The following is a 14601-nucleotide window of genomic DNA, read 5'->3' as shown; positions in this document are numbered from 1 at the left end:
GTTCTTAATTTTACATTTCCGATTTTAATTTTAAATTTTATATTTAGTGACACACCGCCATGTGGCATCTCCAGCAAGTTGCCATCAAACTTCAATTTAACATCACTAAATGTGCCTATTTTTTAAAAATTGGGATTCTCCCAATTTTTGAACACAAATTCAGAAGCTGGTTTCATTATGAAAAAATATAATTGGTTGTGTATATTTCCTCAGTGATGCATTCCTTTTGGTGTATTGGAATGAATAACTAATCTTTAAAATAGGTAGTATGAATAATTAGATATAAAAGTTGAATGGGTTTTAAGACTTCCCACATAGTTGCCATGAGGAAAAAGAAACGAGTATATAAGTCAAAAGGCTATTTAGAAGTTTAGATAACATTTATCATATGTATTTTGTTAATCTTTTGTAAGACAACAAGTGAATTTGTGTTTCATATAATGTGAAGTTAATGAAAAATGGAAATGTTCGAGCTTAAGTGAAGAATAATATGTTATGATAGTTGAATGTGTAGTTGAGATAATGCAAAAAGATATTTGGAGTTAAAATGAAAAGTTATATCATTATGACATTATATATCAAATAACATGGAGAGGGATGGTTGTAACCCATTATGATTATGGCGGATGTTTAACAGATTTGGGAGATGTATGCCATTGCCAAGAAGTTGAACATGCTGTTAGGGGGACTATGCCAGTCATCAACAATGGATCTGGAAAGAGGACAATGGACAACAACTCAACTCATTCAAGGAAAACATTAAAACAAAATTCATCTTTCATTCAATATAAACTTCACAACAATTACAATAAACATCAACGATCATTGTTCCAATGTACTAAGAGTCTAAAATACAAACACACCAACAAACAAACAATCATTATCAAAACAAACTCAAGGCACCAAGAAATAGAAACCTCATGGTATTACTTTGATTCAATCAACTCCAAACTGAAATCCCACAACTTCTTAAGCATTTCTGAATCATCAACATATTTGCTTGCTTTTGATATGTTACAATCAGCAAAATACTCACCACTAACACCTTTCACTTGTGGATGCATAGCTACATAGCATGTAGTTGCAGCTCCTTGTGGGATATTTTTCAACAGACTAAAAGCTATCTTGCTTAATATTGAGGCCACAAATCCTTGGTTTCTTAAAAGATTGGTTTTAATAACTCCAGGGTGTAATGAATTCACACTCACATTCACACCTTCTTCCTGATTCCACCAAAGTAAAAGCATATTAAATTCACGGGCTCAAAAAAAGTTTGTATTTTTATCTAAGAAAAAAGTCAAAAGCAATCACCTTGAGGCACCTTGATAGCTCCTTAGCATGTAATGCATTAGCAAGCTTTGATTGCCCATAAGCATGAAAAGCACTATAGCTGAAATCAACAAAATCAAGTGAATTATTTGTTTTATGAATTATGTTATAATAATAATAATAATAATAAAATACCTCTTTTCATCGTTGATCTTGTCAAACCTAATTCCCTCAGGGTATGCCATCTTCTGGAGCTCAGATGAAACAACAACTATCCTTCCTTCTTTTTGGGTTTTACTTGAAGTCTTTTTCATTGTATCCAACAACAAATTTGTCAAAAGAAAATGACCTAAAACAAAGCAAAAACATAAGAACATGTTTTACTAAAGAACATTTTCATTTTACATTATTTTTCTTTTTGATGTTTAGTGAACATTAAGTCATTAACATTAACATACCAATATGGTTGGTTGCAAACTGCAATTCTATGTTGTCTTTTGAAAGAGTGAATGGAGGAGACATGATTCCTGCATTGAGACTTTATAAAGGAGACATAAAAAAAAAAAAAAAAAAAAAAAAGTCAAAAATGCAACTTTCAAGAATTGGAATCTTGAAATCTTGATGAAGGAATTGGTTTTATACATTAGGATGTTTAAAGGAAGATCCTTTGAAATGTATTGAGATGCAAAATCCCTTACAGATGCCTGTGAGCTTAAATCTAACTCCATTACATCGATTTTGGCATTTGGGATTTTCTCACAAATGCTTGCTTTGACTTTTTGACCAAGTTCCACATTTCTGACTGGCATCACCACCTGGACCCCACGTAAGGCAAGAACACGGGCTGTTTCTAAGCCAATACCACTTGAAGCTCCTAAATATTCACAAATTTGTAGCAAGGTTAGTGATATAACAGAAGGAATTGGTGAATCCATATATTACAAGAGTCTTGTTATGTCAATGATTTGTACAGTTTATTGTTAAAAGATAGTTGAAATTTTGTCATAATGAATTTAATAGGTTTAAGAAACTGTCATGGTTAAAAGTTGTTGCATTTTTTATTTGTTCTCATCATATACGATTTTCACTTAAAAGAAGAATCAAACATAAAAAATAGCCTCGTGACATTAGTTATGTTTTATATAATTTTTATAATATCTTTTGGTCAAGAAACTAGTCCTATTTTATACAGTCGCGTTTTAAAAATAAAATGATGAACTACTCATAAAGTAAAAAAATAACCAAAAAATTTGCAATCACAATCACCATCCACAAAGCTTCAATTACAGTGAGAAGTTTGACTTGTAAGAGGAAATATGCAATAGAATCATGATCAGATCACAAATTGATTCTATAGAAACCATTTCAAAGAACCCCTTTTTTATGATATTCAATTAGCCAATTAAAGGATCATATAGATTGAAAGATTGACGTGGTCCAGAACTGATAACAAGAAATTTCACAAGAACGCGTTTGAGATATAAATTAACAATGGGAAAGCAAAAAGGAAAATTCTAGAATCACTGTGTAAAGCCAATCTTTGAACTGTTCGAGCATTACCCTTTTGACACATTTAAGAGAAACAAAGCTAGAGAGAAGAAAATTACTAGTAACAATGGCGATTTAAGAGAAGCAAAGCTAGAGAGAAGAAGATTACCGGTAACAATGGCGGTGAGGCCAGCTCCATCGATTCCATTGGTAACATCTTCAGCTTTAGAGTTTGCTGAAAACCCTGATGGCCCATTGAATAATGAGAAAATCCAAGTCATTTTCCGCCAAACTTTTGATTGATTGGTCTCAGAAACTTGTTTTTTTATCCAAGATTCAGAAGACCTCAGTCGAAATTGAGTTGTAAAGAAGAAGATGGCGACCGATATTTGAGTGGAAATAATAGATTGAAAATTGACTATTGAGAGAAGGGGGTTTCAGATTTCAATAGAACAATAAGAACAATAAGAACACAAAGGCGGCTTTGGCCTTTCACGCGATTTCTGCTTAAAAGTAGGAAGTTCCATTTGAAATTTAATTTGATGATGTGAAACCGTTTAATTGAATAGCAAATAATGTCCTTCTACTTTACATAATTCTCAATTTGACACCGTATCTTAAGTTACTCCATTTCGTTTCTAAAAATTATATATTCAAGAATATAATGTTTAATTAGCTTATGATTTAAAATATAATAATAATCACATACAATGATACTACTAGCAAATTAGTAAACATACACTGAATAAACTTAAAAAAAAAAAAAAAAAAAAAAAAAAAAAAAAAGTTGTAAGACTCAAAATAGAAAATTTTAACCTTTTTAATAACTTAAAACAAGATAATGATACAATAGATTAGAAAGGCTAACTAGAACTTTTTATAAAGACCATCGTTTAGATGACATAGTGAGATCTAAGCCCTCTATAAAAGTTGTTCAGGGTTTTAATAGTCAAAATTAGCTTCAATTTTGTGGTAATGTGTGTTTAGATATAATTAATTTTTAAAAAAATAGATAGTTAATCTAATAATATATTAAACTTTGAAAAAATAAATGGATTTATGATAATCTCAATCCATCTAAATAAAGAAGAAAAATGTTTTTAAGCAATGATACAAAGGGCTTTTTTTGTTTATCTTACTAATATATGAGTTTTTTATATTTATAATAATATATATTTACTATTCTTCACTTCATAATCATATCCATTATATATTTATTTATATTCAACAACATAACTTAATTGACCTCCTCTTTTAATGTTATAAATTTAGTGATTATCTTATTTACAATACAAAAATTAAAAGAAAAACGATTTGGTGTTCACCTTAGACGAGAAGGAGTAGGTGTAGTCTGGACTGCACTTCCCTTGTTATATAAGCACAAACACCGCTTCTAGGTACGTTAGAGAGTGTACTGCATCCTTCCAAAGAAGCATTTATTCAAACAATCTTCTAGCAATGTGATTGATTCTTTTTCTTTCCTCCCTCTGATTGATCAATTTTATTTATTAAAACAAAAAAAAAATTTAAAATAAACAAATGTGACAACACTCCTTGTGTGTGGTATGAAACCATACTTTTGTGATAATGGGTGAGGTAGTATATCAGTGGCGGACCAATGTAGGGCATTTGGGGTCTCGGGTCACTGCTCAATTTCCGGCACGCAGTGTAAATTTTTTTTTTTTTTTTTTTCCTATTACGTGCACCCGCTTGAAGTACGAGGGACACCCCTACTAAAACAGTCTGCGTAATTTTGATGAGGAAGTGTATGTGGTTTTCATGAGAAAGTGCGGGCATTGGTGTTATGCTAATTTTCACAAAATGAAGGACGATATGTGTCTGCTCCTGGATGTTGGAGGTTCACGTGTCTTACATGGTCGTTGGTCAAATACGGGTGGCTTTATTTATCATTATTATTATTAAATCCTCTAAAGTTTGACGTTTTGGGTTCATTTGCGAGAAAAACAAAATGACAAATAAAAACAAACAAAAGAAAACAATGGGGACACTAATCATCATTAATTTTTATGCTTCGATAAAATTGAAAAAAAAGTTATATGTGGTTTGCATTTTCTGGTTAATGTCTAAAAAAGTTATAACTTGTAAAAATAATCTTTAATTGAGGGTTTTATTGTGGGAGTTAGATTCCTACGTAATAGTTTTTCTTCCAACACAAAAAATTGTATTTTAACAGCTATAGTTTAAGCTTGTTAACTCAGATAAAATGACAAATTTTCTTTTTATATAATTTTTTTTATTTAATTAACTCCTTTGTTATCATTAATAACAGAAAAATGGGTCCAAACCCCTACACCATCCGGCTTACTTAATCCTTCCAGAACCTTTTCCCTTTACCCATTTTCTTTTCTTTCCAAAACTAGTAACTCCCTCCAGCAGCAACCTAACCTAGTCGGAGAAGCATCACTTTCGCCATCATCACTAAACCAACCACTCCTATCGCCATTGCCATTGCCACAACACCAAGCACCAACCATCGATATCACCACTACACAAAGACAGTGGTGTGTGACTAGTGATTTGAGATTTAGGGGTTAGAGATGGTGTTATGGGAATCAAATCGAAGGTGGAGTTCCTTGACGAATCTAGAATCAAAAATCACGTTGGTATATATATGGTGATACTAGCGATAGTTGTTGCATCCCATGTTTTCATCTCTTCTCCTCCAACATCTTTAATCAACCATCAAGACTACCTATTATCTTAAATCTTGTTGCAAATCAGGTCCCCATATGCTGGTGGATGGAATCCAATGTGTCTTGTGTAAACTCAGTCATCTAGTTTTTTTTTTTTGCTTGACTTCTTCTTCTTCTTCAACCTTTAATTTGGAACTTTTGTAGGTTTTGACCAAATGTGGGTATATTTTAATTTGCCGATTGAAGTTCATTATATAGGTATATTTGTTGGTTTTATTGTTCCGGTCATTACAAATGATGTTCAATGGTCGTTTGGTCGGATCTTACAAGAAAAAATGAGGTTGTCGAAGGAAGGTACTAGTCGGAGGAAAGGATAGAATGTGTAGGGCTGGGGGCTAGAAGAAATGATAGAGAAGTGAGGGTGAGTTGGAGGGGTCTACGTGTAATATAATTATAATAATAAATAGATATAAATATAAAATAGAAAATAAAGGTAAATTAATAATTTTCTTTGGACTTAACAAATTGGAGTTAGTAGTGTTAAGTTTAAGGACCAAAACATTGTCATAGAGACTATTTTTGCAAGTTTTTTTTTTTTAAACTTTAACCAAAGTAAAATATAAGTCATATAGACCGTTTTCAGACAAAATTGCAAGAATGGTCCCTGTGGTATGTCCAAAAATGTTACTTCGGGCCAAACAGGTTTGGACTAGCACCAATAGTCCAAAAGTTATCATTTTGTTGCGGTTTTAGTCCAAAACAGTTTAATAAATCTAAAAATAACGGATTTGCCCTTTTCCATTTGTTTTTTGTTTTTCTCTTTGTTATTTAATTATTTTATAACTAAAAAAATATCAAAAATAAAAATAAAAGAAAATATTTCTCTCTCTCTCTCTCTCTCTCTCTCTCTCTCTCTCAAGATAACAACCAACATACCCTTTCTTCCATCATCTTCCTCAACGAGCTCTCCATCAAAAACACATCAGAGTCTCTGTTATTTTTCCTCTAAATTAAAACCCACTTCCATCTTCATCCCTTTCCCCTAAGAACAAGAACAAAATAACTCAAAGTCAGAAACCCTACAAGTTGAAGCAGAAAAAGATGAATCAATCACCGACCCAAATCATCAATTCTTCAAATTACAAGCATCTTGTCAAAACCCAGACCCTTACCTCGAAGGAAAATTCACTCTCTAGAAAGATCGTCGGTCTTCCTAGCACCTTTCGTCCTTTCCCCTACCATCATTAACACTGAACCCGAACAACCTGAATCTGAAATAGAACAACACGAAACCCTGATTATCAATATTGCAGAATTCGAAACCGAATATAAAGGATATGAAGAAAGATCTGGCAACTTCTGCTGATTCGTTCCACAACAACAATCAACAACGATGGTTCCATAATAGCAGCGTCGGTGGTGGCAGGGGTTGCTCTATCGGCTTTTGCTGCTTCATTTCTTGCTGTTCCAACGAACTCAACGAGAGGGAGAGCAGGGAGGTAAGAGCTTTCAAAATAGAAATTTGGGTTTGATTTTATAGATGAAGGTGAAGAAATCTAGGTCAAAATCGAAATTTAGGTTTGATTAGGGAAGAGAGATAGGCATGAAGGAAAGAGATGGGGAGATGGCGAAAGGGTGGTTTATAGTGACGTGAAAGAGGGTGATCAACAAGAAATCAAGAACATAAGGGAGGAGTTGTGAGCGGTTTCCAGTGACGCTACCTTACTGGTGGTTGTGGGTGGCAATTCGGTGGCTGTGGGCGGCGACTGGTAACGATGAACTTGTCTTCTTTGGTAATAACCCGTACTTCATCAAGATGGTTGATGGAGTAATGGAGTTCCATTAGTGTGTGTATGTGTGTATTTTAGGTAAGAACACAATCACGTAAGAGAGGGAGAGAGAGAGAGAGAGAGAGAGAGAGAGAGAGAGAGAAAGAGAAAGAGAAAGAGAGAGAGTGAGTGAGTGGGTGAGTGAGAGTGAGAGAGAGTGAGAAAGAGAGAGAAAGAGAAAAGAGAGAGAGAGAGAGAGAGAGAGAAAGAGAGAGATTGAGAGAGTGAGTGAGAAAGAGAGAGAGAGAGAGAGAGAGAGAGAAAGAAAGAGATATGTATTTTCTTTTTTATTTTTCTTAAATTATAAAAGTATTTATATAAATAAATAAACTGAACAAACAAAATCCAAGGGCAAAATTGTCATTACAAAAAAGTTTAAAGTAAATTGGACCAAAGTGGCAAGAAAATGAAAACCTTTGGACCATAAATGCTAGTCGAAACCTGTTTGGCCCAAAGTGACAATTTCGACCTAACCACAGTGACCATTCTTGCAATTTTGTCCCGTTCTTACGTTTTTTTTTCTTATGCTTCTAAAACATAATTATACTAAAAATTTATATCAGTTTTAGTTTTAGGAAAACTCAATAATATCTTAGATACTTCGATAATGGAAACCTCTATTATGTTTTTAATTATTTTTGTATATATATATATATATATATATATATATATATATATATATATATATATATATATACTAAACTAGTATTTAAGTCATCTCAGGTGTTGCGACGGAGAACTCGTTTGCAATTAATAAAAATGGAAACCATAAACATAATCATGTAACAAAACAAAACATAACTTTAATATGAGGGTAACTTTTTGCAATTCGTTAATAGAATATGATTTAGAAATGTTAACAATTGATATATAGTACAATGACGATTATATCATATTAAATGAACCATAAAAATAAAGAAGAAGTTTGATCCATATATATGGAGGCGATGGACGAAACTAAGGTTTGAAAGTGTATTTTAAGAAAAACTAATAAAAAAGAAAACTATAAAAATAAATTACATAAATGAAAAAACATAACTTTAAAATATAATAAAGGATCAAAATCGTAATCTATAATTTGTATAAAAAACATAATTTTGAAATGCTAAGAGTCCACATATATAACGGTAACCATATACAATATTAAGTGGTATTAAAATAAATTTGTAATCTTAAAACCACATAAAATACCATAAAAATCTGTAACATCTATATAAATTAGGTATAGAGATTAAGAATGTAAGTTAATACATTGAAAATTTGTTAGGTTTAAATAAAAAGTAATATTAAGAAATACGAAAATTATAAATAAAAAATTGTGTAAGAGATTAAAACGAAACTTTAAAATATAATAAGAGTTCAAAATCGCAACTCATAAAATATCGATAATTTAACTTTAAATTATAAATATTGAAAATGAAAAATATTATATCAAAATTTTTTGAAGGGATAAAGTATAAATATGATAATATGCTTTCCAAAAAATAGACTCTTATTTTATAAAATAATGTGTAACTTGATTTGGTTTTAACCATTTTTAGAAATAATAAAGGAAAATCAAGAGTGCCCGTTATTCCAAATTAATACATAGATAATGTTCGTCTTATAATAATTTATTATAGAAATAGTAGAGATGACATTAACTATCTTTGATAATTATTTATAACTATAAATTGACTTCTTCGAGTTTCGCGTGGGAAGTATCGGTAAATTTGAAGGATTATGCTATAAATATCTCCATTTATTCATAACTAGGGGTACATAAAATACTATTTCCCTTACATGGAGAGGTACACACATTTAGGGCTACGTATAACAATTGCCAATTTTTAATTGTCTTTGCTAATTCATAAGTTTCAATATTCGATTTTCGATAAGGCATAATCTATAAATTTTATATTGAAAATGATAATTTTTCTAAGTTTTTTAACAAATGGACTATTTGCTATTAAAAAATTCGACATAAGAACATTTTTCTTTAAATTTTAAATTATAAGGATAATTTTGTAATTTATTTTTTATAAAAGGATTAAACCTATGAACATACGAAATCCTTGTGATGTGATGAAAGTCTTAAACTCAAAAAGTATACTATTTAAACTGCATATGGATGTTTTCTATAAATCATATGGATAATTTTATAATTTATTTAGGACAAATAACTTTTTCCATCTTTATTTTATTTATTTTATTTTATTTTTTGAATTTTTTTGCATAGATTGCTTAACTTTTTAGGTTTTTTAAGTTCTTTTAATTTTTGTTCACAATTTCATTTTTATAATTTTGTTTTTTTTTATGTTTTTATAGTTTAATTTTTATTTTTCTTAAATGTTTTACGATTTTTAACAACTTCAATCCTTTTTTACATGTTTTTTTTTTATAAATCCGTTTTTATAATTTTATTTTTTATATGTTTTTACAACTTGTTTTAATGGTGATAGAAGGTCTACAAGTTAAAGTGATTTAATGTGACTAATGTCACAAAAAAATAAAAAAAATAAATAATACTAACAAAGTAACAAAGAAATATTAAGTGTGATTGTATAAATAAAGTTGTAAGAATGTAAAAATGCAATTGTGAACAAACATGTAAAGACTAGGTAAAATAATATGTGAAAAGCTGAAAGTTAAAAAGGACTAAATAAACCAACCATAAATCAATATTGTTAAAGATCGGGATTTTACCAAATATCGTTTTATGTTTTGCAATATCATAATCGTAAAATCGGATCGGGATTGGAAGATCCTACCAAAATGAACTTCTATTCAAATTTGCTCGTAAGATCTTATATGTGAAGTATACATTATAACTTGATGTGGATTAAAACTTTAATATGAAATGAACTTTATCTTTTTAAAGATGAATCATTATTTTTGTTGTTGCAAATGATAAAATTAGGGAGAAAACATCTTTAAAAAAAACAAAAAAAAAATGTTATGATCTACAACTAAAGGCTTAAGGTCACAAAAGAGATATCAAGATTGTAGCCTAATTTGAGATGAAGTACTAATGATCGATAAGGATATTGCAACTTGCAATCTTCGATTTTATGTTGAATAGAAATTTGTATGAGGTTCAATTATATAATAAAACTAAAAGGTGAGATCAGATCGTATTAAAATTTTAAAAATCTAGTCGGGATCCTAACAATATAGATCTTGATTTTAGATAGATCCTAGTGAGATTGGGATCATTTCTGGCTTATAAAATCTTAAAATCGTAAGATCCCAAGATTAAGATCAAGATCAAGATTTTAATAACCATACCATAAATTAAGAGATTTTAAAATGCCAAAAAAGAAAATAAAAAAGAACATAAATAAAGAATTGTGTATTCTAAAAAAAAAAAACTGCTATGTCGAATCACAAAAATAAAATACACACAAACTAAACAAGTTAATGAACTTTAAAACGCAAAAAATAATAAAGTAGCTAATACAGTATTTTGATTCAATTTCATATTTAACCTTAATTTATATGGGAACTGAAATTAAAAATATATAATAATTAAAGAAATATATTATGGTGTCCTACTCAGCATTTCTTGTAGGTGCTCTTTGTTAATTACGATTGATAAAGTAAAGACAAAATCTTCCCCAATCATAAATAACGTCTGATTAGCTTAGATTAATATAATTTGAAAGAATGTGGATTTTCGGAAGGAAAGGAGAATCAGGATTTTCCTCTTCTTCAACAGCAGAGGAAGTTACCCACGGAGTTGATGGATCTCGTCTCACCGCCATTGTTACTGGTACAACCATTTTATTTTGGATAAATCGTATAAATCATTTTGTAAATTTAAAGAATAAATATACATCTTTATATGATTGCAAATATACTTGTTATATATTCAAGAAAGATGGCTTTGAGAATCTTCATTGCTATATATATACGACCACAGTTAACTACTTGTAACTAATGTTCTGTATTTTTAATTTCATTTATGTTGTTTGATTTATTAAAAGTCAAATTTGTAATTATATTAGTGTTACATTTGCAAAATTTATGTATCCAAGTTGTATAATTTTGTTGTTATACTTATAGTTTAAAATATATATTAATAATAATGAAAAATCATAGATACAAGTATAGAAATAGTGATATGTATCTAATTTTAGGAGCTACGAGTGGAATTGGGGCTGAGACTGCACGTGTCCTTGCTTTGCGTGGTGTACATGTAGTGATGGCAGTGAGAAACATAGAATCCGGTAAACAAGTTAGAGAAACTATACTTGAAGAAACACCTACTGCTAAAGTCGATGTAACGGAGCTCGATCTCAACTCTCAAGCATCTGTAAGGGATTTTGCAACCAGATATTGTTCTTCAGGCCTTCCACTACACATTCTAATGTAAGAAAACATACTGATGATTAAATTTATGTCAAAAGCTATATATAACATTTGGTGTATTTTGTTGTAAGCAACAATGCAGGAGTTTTGGCCCCACACTTCACACTTTCTGAGGAGAAAATCGAACTGCATTTTGCAACAAATCATTTAGGTATGTTTGGTTGCATTCGCTTTTGACTTTTGAGTTAAGTTACTTATTTCTTAATCCATGTAGAGAAATCATTTTGCATGCAGAAGTAAAATTAAGAAAAGAACCTTCTTAAAAGTTACAACTGTGTTGTCATTTTTTTCCTTTTGGTTTTCATGAAAACATTAGATCAAAACGCTCAGTTATTGGGATTTTTTATCAGGTCATTTTCTTTTGACGAACCTATTGCTGGAGACGATGAAGATTACTTCGTTTGAACAGAAAGTTGAAGGAAGAATCATCAACGTATCATCCACTGGTCATCGTTTTGTGAACAAAGGAACTTTCTCTGATCAAATTAACGATGAATCGAGGTAAACAATTAAATTACGAAGTCTTCATCAGTGTGACAGTGTCACAGACAAAACAATCTTTTTGTAAATTGCGCTGACTTCAATCCTATGTGGCTTTGTATTATGCAGTTATAGCCATATACACGCCTATGGACTATCAAAGTTGGCTAATATACTTCATGCAAACGAGTTAGCAAGGCTTTTGAAGGTGATTTCGTTTTCTTTTTGGGATCTGATCGATTTGCTTGATTAAAGCTTATGCTAACCGCATCATTAATTAATTTTGATCAGGAGGAAGGGGTCAATATTACCGTGAATTCATTACATCCCGGATTCATTGTCACCGAAATTTTCCGTAATTTTGGTATTTTCAAGGGTATGTATCACTAATATTATTTAATTGTAATGGGATTAATTTGTTGACCAAAGCAATCTTGATAAATATTAAACAAGTAAGACTGGTACGGAGTGCACACTTGTTTGAGTTTATTCAAAATTCAAAATACGCTGTCATTTGGGGTGAAACCCCCTAAACCAACATGGTCCGGGGGTAATGCCCCTTTGTAGCGGAGTCCAAGGGGTGGCATCCCCTGACGGGGTTGAGCTAACGATTTTGCCCCTGATGTTGACCCTAAGGGTTGACCCCTGACATATAACCATTTTTAGGGGCAGTTTTCGTGACAATTTTGAAAGTGTCTTATGGCAGTTTTGCTGTCAGTTTTTAGAAAAGGGTATTATACCCGTATTTGGTTATTAATATGGTTCAGAAGAGATCATAACTACACAGATTCTCTTTTCTAGAACATCACTAAAATTTTTCTAATTGAGATTTCGAGAACCATCGAAATACTTCAATTTGATAGTGCAATCAGGACTTTTAGTGAATCCAAACAATTTCGAAACCCCGATTTTCTAACATATTTAAATGTTATTTAATGACATTTTGTTACCTCAGTTATATGCAATGCGATTCTCAGACACTTAGTCAAGGATGTTTCACAGGTTTGTAGTTTAGTTTTGATTTTGTTGAAATAATATTTGCATTTACTAAACAAAATGAATTTCTATTAATCAATTTGGTTTTCAGGGAGCGGCAACCACGTGCTATCTAGCGTTGAATCCAAAGGTAAAAGGTGTCACTGGTGAGTACTTTTCTGACAGTAATTTGGTGAAACCATCATCGAAAGCTATGGATCCAATGTTAGGCAAGGAATTGTGGGAGTTTAGTTTGAGCTTAACTACCACCAAGTGATTACGCTTGAGCTTTGGGTGAAGGTTTATGGCGATATATAACAAATTTGTATGGCATAATATAATCACTTATAATACTATTAGTCTATTATATAAAATTATATAATAATTAGTTCTATAATTAAAAGTTTATAATGTTACTGTGCATGAAATTCAAAAGCCTCTTCTTTTTGTTTCCACTAAAACCCAAATTTATCAACCTATTTCCACACATAGATCCTTTGATTTTCCCAGAAAGTTTTTTCTAGACACTATTTCATCGTTACTTGTCATACAGCCACACATGAAAACTTTTGATCTTACCTCCATATGTCACCTTCTTTTTCCATGGCTTGTGTATCCTAAAAAACGACGTTCCTTTTTTTTAGAGATGTCAAAAAGAAAAGGGAAATGATTTTTCAGTATGGATAACCCATGACTACCATACACTATAATCAAGTATGAGATAGTCTGCTTGAGTAAGAGTATGCACATAACCATAATATACTATAATGACACCACTATTCTATTCTCAGTTTGATCCCATTAGGGCCGGGCTACATGCGTTAGTGTCCGATATGATTATTTTCCTGTAAAGAACATCTTATAATGGCTATGAGGAATGAGCACCATGAACTACAAAGCATGCCACAATGGGAATGGTTGGAGTTTTTTTTTTTTTTTTTTGTAAAAATGGAGCTATTTTCAAAACTGTTTGTAAAAACAGGGTTTTTTCAAATCCATTTGCAAAGATGGGGTTGTGGCCCCGCTTAAACTATACGTATGATTTTTTAATTACATAAATGGTCCTTGTACATTATTAGAATTTTTCAGTTTTATATTTTATAAATTTTCAATTACACATTTAACTTTTACGTATTATTTTTATTTTCTAAATTTACCAACTTTATACATAATATTTCTTTTATAATAAATATATTATTAATGTAATATTATTTCATTATAAATATATTATTAAATTTTATACATGGACCATACTAATTTATACAACTAAAAATATATCATTTGACACCTTCAAATCTAGGGGTGAGCATTTGAACCGACTTTTGGACCAGAACAGTTATGGAGAATATTGTGGACCGTGGACTGGAACAGATGAATCGTATCCGTGTCCGTGTCCGGGTCTGGGTTTTCCAGTTCTTGGACTCGTTTGGACCGGTACAACTTTAATTGCATAGAGTACAAGTCGTTAAAAAAGTTTTTTGAGTTTGATAGAATTCGTTAAAACAAATATTTTATTGGGTTTGATACGATACAACTTGTAAAAATGATTACATTTC

At 30.9% G+C, this 14601-nt stretch overlaps 2 protein-coding genes across 3 annotated transcripts; one reads left to right on the top strand and one right to left on the bottom strand.

Moving 5' to 3' along the window:
- Positions 1-759: 759 nt before the first annotated feature.
- Positions 760-3227, bottom strand: LOC145000486 (short-chain dehydrogenase TIC 32, chloroplastic-like). Its single transcript, XM_078959720.1, has 6 exons — positions 2927-3227; positions 1912-2143; positions 1728-1807; positions 1465-1618; positions 1312-1390; positions 760-1223 (listed from the first exon to the last, which is right to left on the bottom strand). The coding sequence occupies exons 1-6, from the start codon at positions 3036-3038 to the stop codon at positions 927-929; spliced, it is 954 nt and encodes a 317-aa protein (XP_078815846.1). The 5' UTR covers positions 3039-3227; the 3' UTR covers positions 760-926.
- A 7658-nt stretch (positions 3228-10885) lies between these two features.
- On the top strand, positions 10886-13347 carry LOC145000243 (short-chain dehydrogenase TIC 32, chloroplastic-like). 2 transcript variants are annotated; one of them, XM_078959437.1, is made up of 8 exons: positions 10886-10991; positions 11359-11590; positions 11662-11741; positions 11941-12091; positions 12200-12278; positions 12362-12428; positions 13011-13072; positions 13158-13347. In XM_078959437.1, the coding sequence occupies exons 1-8, from the start codon at positions 10886-10888 to the stop codon at positions 13320-13322; spliced, it is 942 nt and encodes a 313-aa protein (XP_078815563.1). In that variant the 3' UTR covers positions 13323-13347. The 2 variants fall into 2 exon arrangements, with proteins under 2 accessions (XP_078815563.1, XP_078815562.1); XM_078959436.1 differs by having other exon boundaries at positions 12362-12446; positions 13026-13072.
- Positions 13348-14601: the final 1254 nt, after the last annotated feature.

The sequence above is a fragment of the Lactuca saligna genome, chromosome 6, assembly GCF_052625555.1.
Source record: "Lactuca saligna cultivar CGN05327 chromosome 6, ASM5262555v1, whole genome shotgun sequence".
Taxonomy (NCBI): Eukaryota; Viridiplantae; Streptophyta; class Magnoliopsida; order Asterales; family Asteraceae; genus Lactuca; species Lactuca saligna.
Note: the sequence above shows the minus strand (reverse complement) of the source record. Positions and strands in the feature narration are given on the sequence as shown.